General features: G+C 36.8%; 1 protein-coding gene and 1 long non-coding RNA gene across 2 annotated transcripts; both read left to right on the forward strand.

Annotated features, from left to right (window-relative positions):
• Positions 1–71: 71 nt before the first annotated feature.
• On the forward strand, positions 72–4,523 carry LOC127157194 (uncharacterized). Its single transcript, XR_007825858.1, has 3 exons — positions 72–197; positions 3,561–3,635; positions 3,768–4,523. It is a non-coding gene; the product is annotated as an uncharacterized LOC127157194 (long non-coding RNA).
• Positions 4,524–7,710: 3,187 nt separating this feature from the next.
• On the forward strand, positions 7,711–10,109 carry LOC127157195 (putative uncharacterized protein DDB_G0271982). Its single transcript, XM_051100430.1, has 4 exons — positions 7,711–7,727; positions 7,820–8,219; positions 9,775–9,886; positions 10,007–10,109. Exons 2-3 carry the CDS (start codon positions 7,898–7,900, stop codon positions 9,867–9,869), a joined length of 417 nt encoding a protein of 138 aa, XP_050956387.1. The 5' UTR covers positions 7,711–7,727; positions 7,820–7,897; the 3' UTR covers positions 9,870–9,886; positions 10,007–10,109.
• Positions 10,110–10,414: the final 305 nt, after the last annotated feature.

The following is a 10,414-nucleotide window of genomic DNA, read 5'->3' on the forward strand; positions in this document are numbered from 1 at the left end:
GTATTCAATGTAACAGTGTGAGTAGTAATTATCATTGATTTTGTTACTTTTATTTGTGTTAATATAGACTTTTTTCTCAGACTCTTTTCAGTGGAATCAGAGGTGTGTTGTTGGTATTCGCCGTGCTTGAGTTTATCATCTCCATCTTTCTGTCAGCATTTGCCTGTAAAGCCAACGCATGCTGTTGTCCTCCTCAGGTGAGTAATGAGCCAATTTTCTTTTTTTAAACAGGATTTCATAAGCTTACTTTCACATTAGTGTGCCATTACGTACACCGCTAAATGTACGTATTCATCATAAGCATTTTTTTGTTTTGTTTTTAAATCTTTTCCTCATTTTAGAAGATTCATTTAATAGTGTAAAACACAACATGTCCACCCTGTTGTGTCGATTCATACTGAATATGAAAATGTTTAAAAAAAGATTTTATGTATCCATTAAAATTCTTTTTAAATGTTAATCATCTGCTAGCCCGTTGTTCTACTGTAGCTAGTAATGGGTTTATTTAGCTTCAAACTTACACCCTGTTACACACTGCATTGCAAAAATGTCGCATAACAGGTTGGAAAAATTTCCTAGACCACGTGTGAAATATTTGGTCAGTATTATAATTCAACTTGAGGCCTGAGTTCAACTATCGTGTTTTCTGATAGACAGACATGTTCTCCCCCTGATCAGCCTAAAAAAAATATTTAAGCAAACTGTAATTCAACAAACCTGCTACTCTCAAAATAATTTGTCAAAAAACATTTGTCAGTTTTTTGTTGTTAATAAAATTTGTTGTAAAATTTGTTTCTTACATATAACGGCATTTTAGTGTAATGTTACAAGATAATTTAAAAAAAATCTAAAATTACGAGATGAAAGTCGTAATATTTCGAGAATGAAGCAGAAATTACAATTAAAAAAAAAAGTCAGAATATTTTAAAAATAAAGTCAAAATTACCAGAATAAAGTAGAAATGTTTCAAGAATAATGTAGATATTATAAGAATAAAGTTGAAATTATGAGAATTAAATGGTAGCAATTAAAGTTGTAATATATTGAGAGTATATCCTGCACATGCAAATTGGCTGGATTGGGAGCACTGGGAGAAGATGCCAGGCCAATGAAATTTATTTGAATATGTGGGATCATTATCAGAAATCATACCAATGTGTTATACTTGCAAGGACAGAATGCTTGGCAATATTATTTCACATCTTTGATTGCATTCATTAGGCCTGTTCGTAATGCGCCAGCCACCCAATAATAGTAATAAGCTTTGTGCTTTTGGTACTTTTAATATTAAACAAAGTCTCAGCTTTCAAATCTGTCAGTTTTATAGCAAAATATTTTGTCTAACAATAATTTGTCTTTCAATAATGTGTTTTTCACGCTCTTTAGTGTGGCGGGACAGATCGCTGTGAATCATGTGAATCAGTCATCTTTTCGATTACAATCAGACATTCGTTTTATTAAATGATACAGTTTTCTTTGTGAAAATTCCACCACCTAGGTCTACTCCGTAAAAATATCTGCAGGGTCCAAATTTTCATTCCTCACATGTATTCAATTAAAAACAACAATAAAATGTTATAAAGGTTGAAGTGTGCTTCAACTCGTTAACATACGTTATATTGTTGTCTTTTTTAAGGTATATAAGTGAATTAACAAGCTGTTTTATTATCTGTATAATACAATAAATGATTGGAAGTAATAGTAATAACTAGAATGTACATTTTCTGAAGAAAATGTGAGTGGTGCTTGCTGTGGCAAACTCGGCCCTCGGTTGCTAGGGTGTTGTAAGTGGTTGCTAGGGTACTCGGGGTAGTTGCTAGGGTGTTAGTAGGCAGTTATTGGTTGTCAGAGGTAGTTACTATGGAGTGTTACAGAGTTCTTGGCATGTTTTTAACCTTATTTAGCACTTAGCTAATCAGTATTAGCATGTAGCTATTCACTGCTAGCATGACTAGCATCTTAAGAATTCTGTTTGCTAGCATGAGCCAAAAGAACCAAGTCCCATGTCTCTACGATGTTGTGATGCAAAGATATAGGTGTTCCTAAACGGTTGCTAGGGTACTCTGATTGGTTGTTAGGGAGTGGCCAATGACGATTCTCCAAAGGCCGCATGCCAGTATAAATGATATAAACCAACCCCCATGTCTCTATGACATTCAGATTTGAAAATATGCCTGTTTGGGTTTTGGTTGCTAGGGTGCTTGATAGTGGTTGCTAGGAAGTGTCTGCGGTGATTCATAATTGGCTGTTTCCTGCCCCGAGTCAAACTAACCCACCCCCATGTCTCTATGACACTGTGATCCAAAGATATCCGTATGGGCATTTTATAATGGTGGTCTATGGGATCTATTGCTAGGGTGCTCTAAACGGTTGCTAGGGCGTGGCTTGACAGCTTCACAGTGATCCAGAGAGTCTGATTGGTTGTCTGACTAAAATGAGCCCTCCCCCATGTCTCTATGACACTGTGATCCACAGTTATGTTCAATGCAAAATTCCTATGTAAATTGCCATAGCAGGGCCTCAATGGGACATAGTAAGTCTATGGGGCAATTTTGGGGGGCTCTTGCGCCCCAGGGGTACAACTTATACCCCATTGCGAGGTATGTTCTCGCACAGCGTGCCAGCCTCTCCAAATGTGTTGAATCACAGGTTTCTGCAAAATTCTCGCTCGGCGCTATGGCCCGTCAAAGTCGGCCGCAATGTTAAGTCTGTGGGATTTTTCGTCCCGTGTACGATCATCGTACACCCGATCGCTTATAAAAGTCATAGCACATCTTTCCTCAATAAGCCGCACGATTTGACACCTGTTTCGTGGGTCCGTGACAAACGGTGCGGGACTAGTTACACGCCGAAATCTGTCCGGAATCTAGAAGTATGTGAGATAGTAATAGTGAAGCTTGCCTTTGGCCAGCCCCACTAATTAACGTCTTCCATTTATTATTTGCAGTGCGCCAGACACTCAGTAATCACAATAGTTTTGTGCTCTGCTGCTTTTAATATAACACAACTCAGCTTTCAAATTAACTCTTTAATTCAGGTTTAGCATGAAATAAACGTGAAGGAACATCAGAAGGAATTTAGCCTAATTTAATTAAAAGAATGTCTAATTATAATCAGAAAGATGACTGATTCACATGGCGCTTAAACTGAGGCAAATACAGTGATGTCACGCCACATTAAAGAGCATGAAAAACACATTATTGCCACAGACATATTGTTCATATTTTGCTATAAAACTGACAGATTTTGAAAGCTGAGACTTTGGAATTTCTTCCAGTGCTCCTAATCTGGGCCATTTGCAAGCAGAATGTGCTAGAATTAACCTATTTATTTATCATAAATTTGACTTTATTCTCAAATTACTTTGACTTTATTCTCGAAACATTTCAACTTTATTTTTTCTCGTAACTTTTTTACGTGGCAATGTGGTTTTTCACAATACAGTGAGGTTTATAAACCTGTAATACTGTAGTCTGGCAGTGTCATTCTGTTTATGGTATTTCACAGTAAGAAGGCATAAAACAGTACATGTGTATTTTTTTGTTTTGTTTTATCCAAAGGCGCAGTATGCTCCTTTACCTCCACAGCCCTCTGATTTTAGACCCAGTCATTTCTATGGTCTTAACAGCTCAGAGGTAAGAGAAACCTAAACCTGACATGTAGTTGGACTTGGAGTAAAATTAAATATTGAATGTCTATGTACTGTAAAGTATTCAGAAATGGATGCAATACTATTATCAACAAAAAAGGTGTTTTTTTTCTTGTAGATACCTGCGTCCAGCAGCTCATCCATTCATCACCAGCCTGCAGAAATTCCCCCACAATACAATGAATCCAAATAAATATGAATAAGTGGACAGTGTTATCTTATGAAATCTAGGAATGTATTGGAAAAGATAATGCAATATATATTAAATGGTGCACTTCCATATATGAGACACTAGTGTTCACATTTTCAGTATATTGCAATGTATTCATGTACGGCTATATATTCATACCTATACAAAATTACAAAATCTTTACATGTAATAGCTTTACGACACTCAATTTCTCTTTTAAGAGTTAATGCTTGGGTTTACATATAGCTGAACACATTTTTAAATTTTACATTTTTAAAACTTTTTATCACTTTACTCTTTGCTTAATTACACATATGAAAACGTGTGATGTATAAAAGGAAAGCGTTTACTGAAAAACATGGAAAGTGTTTTTTTTTTTTTTGATTACTGGATCTCTAGTTAAAATCATGGCAACATGGTGGATGGAAAATGAGATTTGACATTTATAACTCAAGTGCTTTATGTACTGTATCAATACAAATACATAATATGTTCCTCATAATTGTAATCTGTCAGAATGAAGTATACTTAAATGACAAAAATGACCAAAATGACAGCACAGATCTGGGTACATTTTGTTTTTTAATCAGATGATAAAGGACAGCTAAAAGACATTAACACGCCAGGGTGTTGATTGTTGTAGAATTTTCCTTGTTCAAAATAAATTTCTCTGAAGAGGTGTCATTTCACTTTATTTATTATGACTCGTATACTTAAATGTTCTGATTTCTTTGTATGAATTCAATATTTGGCTTGATGGCTACATCTGGAGGAAATTTTGTGTCAATAGCCCACTTAGAAATCCCCTTACTGATAAAAATGCTGATGTGTCAAATACTTATTTTCCCCGCTGTATGGGCCTTATAGGGTGACACCTGTCTGGCTTTGTCTTAAAAAAAATCAACTGGTTTTGTCACTAAGTTTGCACGTTTGTTTCCAAATGTTGTAGCACCATCTATGCATGTAAACTTGAACTTCATTTAGCCCTCATTGCACTTACAGTGCTTTTCATGCTTTGGTCCTTTTTGTGCTTTTAAGACTTTTTATTTTAAAATAATTACTATAGTTTTTTAGGATTTTATTATAATTTAATTCATTATTAGCTTTATCAACTCAGGAACCCCCTGCAATTCCCTAGGTGTTCTCGAACCCCCATTTGGGAAATCCTGACTTAGATCACTAAAAGAGATCTTACTTGGTTCTTGTAAAGAGAATTGGCAAGTGTGAACACCCTTAATAAAACAAGTGTTTTTGCTGGAAGCAGTTTGGTTGTTACGGAAGCAGACGGACAACTGAGGTAAGTGAAAGTAACAATGTTTATTTACAGCTGAGCACAGATGAAGAATGACGTGAAGGAAGAGGTGAGTATCACAGTTCAGGTATGACAAGTTCTTGAATGGATTACTACGAGCTGATTGGAATATGTCTCCTCTGCAGGAACGAAGGGAGGTGAGCTGGAGAACAGAGAGAACACATACACACCGGTGGTTGACAGCTGTCAAACTTACGACACACACACCACTGACTGGATGACGCTGGACTGGACGGACTGGAATGAAACAGAGAGAAAGGTAAGTATCTTCAGGTAGATAGAAGTTTGTGAACTCAGGGAGAGCGTCACAATGAGTCCGCTTCATATGAACGAGCCCGGACAAGGAGAGGTGCGTGGTGTGTGCTTTTATGTGTGTGGTGATTACGTGCAGGTGTGTGTAATCAGAACTCTGGTGACTGTGATTGCTGCGTGTGAGTGGTTGTAGAGCCTGGCCAATCCGTGACATTGGTCTATTTGTTCATTTTGACAACGTATAAAAAATAAATTACCAGTGAAGTCCCTGTTGAAAAACCAGCATATGCTAGTTAGGTAGGTTTTGATGATGGGATGCTGGATTTAGCTGCTTTATGCTGGTCCTTTGGTGGTCATGCGCTGGTCCAGGACCAGCTTAAACCAGCTAAGGACCAGCAAAGAGCGTAAACCAGCAAATGTCCAGCATAAACCATCTAAAACCAGCATACACAGTTTTTTTTCAACTGGGGTGTGGACTGGTGCAGTTATTAATGGAGTGCATTCTTGTACAAAATTATTATCATCAGTAGCAATAACTTACCACAATTAAAAACTTTACACCATTTTTTTAAAAAGTGTAAATTGAATTTCTTTCAATATTTGATCATTAAATCCACTGTCATTTCTTGTTGTTAATGTTGACACATCCCTACCTTTTACCATTTTAAAACCGTTATTAGTACAGTTTGTATGTACTTCTTAAGGTATTAGACCAGGGGTATCCAAACTTGGTCCTGGAGGACTGGGGTCCTGCCGAGTTTAGCTCCAGCTTGCCTCAACACACATGTTTGGAAGTTTCTAGTATATCTAGTAAGCTAATTAGATGGTTCAGGTGTGATTAATTAAACATCTGCATGTTCAAAATTCCTGGCTTTTACAAAATGTTGGATTTGAATGCATAAATAATGAAATTAGGGAAATTAAAAATATTGAAGTTAGAAATCAGAAGTTAAAAAAATAAAATACAAAAATTATTAAACTAAAAAAGAATTTAAAATTAATGTTTGGTAGAACCTCATTACCAGACCTAGGATTAAGCTTGTGAAGACACTGGCTGCGTTCGAAACCGCATACTTCCATACTATATAGTAGGCAAAAAGCAGTAGGCGAGCAAAAAAGTAAGTTTAAATCTTTAGTATTCATAAAAGAGTAGGCGAAAATTGGTAGGCGAGTGCACTAATTCTCGCGAGATTCGGACGAACGTATACTTAATTTGCGTTCAAATATGCGTACTTACCTACTATATAGTAGGAAAAAAGAGTACGTGAAGAAAGAAGTACGTTCGAAACCTCATAAAAGAGTAGGCGAGAAATCCCCGGATGTTCTACTGCTTCAGACCAGATTCTGGAGTGTGCATCCAATGGACACTTTTCTATCCCAGAAGCCCACGGGAGATCAATACGTCATAAAGAAGAAGAGGAAGAGGATTCGTCATAATCAAACGTTTCAAATTAAAAAATGGACGCGGGTGTTTTCAAATGTGAGTATTAGAAACCAATAACACCGTTCCTTCTGTTTGTTGAGATTCTGTAAACTTCAGTTGTTGCAGGTGTAAAGACGCTACATAGCGTAGTAACGTTATATTTCTGATTTGTTTTATGTATAGTTAACAGGGAAGCTCTAGTAAGCACACGTACGTCTCTAAAGTGAATATACATGTATGATACACCATATATATCTTAAAGATGATTACCAAATGTATACTTAACATCTGACAGTAAAATCTTAGATAAGCTTTGCAGATGAGCACATGTGAGTGATGTATGTGTGCTATTATGCAGTTAGCATCACTGCTTACATTAGATGTTACTGTAAGTCATGTAAATACATTTACATAAAGAAATTAGATAACAAATTAGATTACATAAAGAATGTTTTATTTGTCCATTAGTACTGTTGATAAATTGAGGAACATTTGTGTTGGATAAAAAGCAACTTACCACATCAGTAACTAACTCAACATGTGAATGTAGTATTGAGAACATACATCACTAAGGGAATATTTTTGAATGTTACAGGGACAGATGAGCAGACACATGTGCTTATCCGGTGGAGAGCAGCTAATGAAGCCCTCTTCACCGGAAAGCGAAATGCTGCCATCAAAGGCTTTGAGTAAGTATACAACAGAAATGAATAAAACATCTTTTTAAAATTTAAGCTGTAGTTTATTTTAATTATTGTAATTTCAAATAGTTATTACAGCACTTTTCTGATTCTTGATTTTGTGCCTTTGCTGCAGAGCTTTTGTGGTGGAGCAGGGCCTGCAAGGCAAGGTCACGGCTTCATTCATTAAAAAATGGGAAAACTTGAAACAAAAATATAAAGTAAGATCATATTGGTACCTCTAATACAGAAATCAAATTGCACTGTGCTGTTAAACTGACTGTTTTTGTATTATGTTTGTGCAATTTTGTAGGAACTGAAATGTCCAGCAACCGGCGTGAGCACTGAGGATGGAGAGCCCACAGCAACATCATGGAAGTGGTATAGTACCATGGATGAGGCAATTGGGAGCAGACCCTCCATCACACCACCTGCTCTCGTTGCCTCATCTGGGCCAGATGTTGCTGTGGCCTCTTCATCCTCAGTGATGGCAGCACCTGTGAGCAAAAAAAGAAAAGGGGATCTCACCGATCTGATAAGGGAGATGGAGGAACGGGAAGCGGAGAGAGAGCGGGAAGCATCGGAGAGGGAGGAAAGAAGATGGCGAGAAATGGAGGAGAAGGAAGACCGGAGGGAACGAGAGAGACAGGAGAGAGAGGAGAGACGAGAAAGAGAAGCAAGAGAAAGAGAAGAGCGATGGCAGCAGGAAACAAGTGAGAGAGAGGAAAGGAGAGACAGGGAGGCAAAAGAAAGGGAGGAAAGATTCCTTCGCCTCCTTGAGGCTCTCACAAAAAAATGAATTAAATAAATTGTAAAATAAAAGCATGTTCTGATCATTTACACATTTGGTTTACATAAAGAACAAACATTTTAAAATAGATTTTATCTATCTATCTATCGATATGCATACAGTACTGTGCAAAAATCATTTGCCACTACTTGCTTTGTTGTTTTAGCAATGCTTTAATGACCATCCATATTTATTTTCTAGTCTCTTTTATTAAGATAAAAAGATTCAGATTTTTAAAAATGGTTTTATGTATCTCCTTTATTTTCTATAAAGGAGATACATAAAACCATTTTTAAAAATCTGATCAAAATGGCTTCTATAGGCAAATATATATATATATATATATATATTATGTAATCATCTGGACGCTTGCAGTTTTTCAAATAAACTCTCAAGAAGTTCCGTCTGTTGCTCAAAATAAAGGAGGTCACACCAAATACATGCTACTTTAGCCTATAGAATATGTTTTTTATTTATTTATTTTTTGCATATTTTTAACATGGCATACAAAATTTATATATATATATATATATATATATATATAAAATGGCATTGCTAAAACAACATCAAATGGTGGCCTAAGACTTTTGCCCGATATGATGCATATAAAACAATTTCTAGACATTCACAGTACATTGTGGACTTATAGACATTTGGTGATGCATTCAGAAGATAACATTCGTAAATTATTAAAATACAAAGTGATGAATATTTTGTGCATATGTGTGGTGTAATGTACCACACACACACTTTAAAAGGATAGTTTTATTATTGTGTATCTGACTTCTAAATGCATATAGAGAACATAAAGGGATATCATGGTGGCCACTGCTCTGTTGGGTTTAGTTCCAACACACCTGTTTGTAATTTTCAAAGCAGCTGTTATTAATTGATTTGATTAGATTGTTCAGGTGTGTTTAATTAGGGTAGGAAAAACTGTGCAGAACAATGAACTTGAGACAGCTTGCACAAACTGCCTTAAGTTTTGCATTAACTACACAATAGTAATAAAATGATTAAAGTTTAACAAACTATATAAATTCAATCAGTATTTACTTCATGTTGTTTAATCCCTGTGTTTTTTCCCCTTTACACAAGAGCTGAGTATCAGTCAGTGGACTTTCAGAAGCTTCAAAAGCATCATCAAATAATGTCATGAAGCTCCTGAAAATCAGGCTACATTGACTGATATTGTATTAACAGAATAATATAAAAGAGGGATTGAACAACATGAAGGCAGGTAAATAATGACAGAATTTATGTTTAGGTGAACTAACCTTTTAAGCCCCCAAATAAAAACTGTATGACATGCATGCATGCATTTATATTATAGTAACAGCTTTAGAGAACAGTAAGAAAACAGAAGCTTTATAGAGAGTGTCCGAGACGCTTTCAAAAAAGGTTTTACTAAAATCATTTCGATTTCTGTATTTGACAGATGCTTTTATCCGAACTGACTTACAGTGTTCTTATTACAGGGACCCCAGTGCTTCTGGAGCAAGGACACACTGGTGGTGGTGGCGGATGCAGAGATGGAACCAGCAACCTTCTGCTTACCAGTTCAGCAGTTTAGCTAACTACACTACAAAAGTAATAAGGCTACACCAGAAATGAGCATATCATTGTAAACATTTGAAATTAAATTAGGCAAGACCTGAAATGCTGACAATACTCATTTTAAATGTTTTAATTGGTTTAAATGTTTTATAGGTAGTCATGCTCATGGAGAGCAGCCACACAAATGTTTGGGGCAGACACAGCTGCAGCCAGGTTGTCCCGCACGTGATCACCCACTCTTGCCTGAGGGTTGTGGGGTTCAGGGGGGTCGTCATCATGGTCTTCCTCATCCTCTGCCTCAACGATGTCCCCATTGAGAAGAGCCAGATTATGAAGCACAGCGCAGCACGCAACAACCTCAGGCACAAAGGCAGGGCTGATCTCTAAGGCCTTGAAGAAGATAGAGCGCCAGCGCGTCTTCATCATCCCGAAAGCTTTCTCAATGATGTTACGGGCACGGGAGTGTTTGCTGTTGAAACGAGCCTGCACAGGGTTCTGTACAGGCTCTCTGTATGGGATGATGAGGCAGATGGGTGCACTCAGACAAGGATAGCCACCATC

The sequence above is a fragment of the Labeo rohita genome, unplaced genomic scaffold (assembly GCF_022985175.1).
Source record: "Labeo rohita strain BAU-BD-2019 unplaced genomic scaffold, IGBB_LRoh.1.0 scaffold_1008, whole genome shotgun sequence".
In the NCBI taxonomy this organism is placed as follows: Eukaryota; Metazoa; Chordata; class Actinopteri; order Cypriniformes; family Cyprinidae; genus Labeo; species Labeo rohita.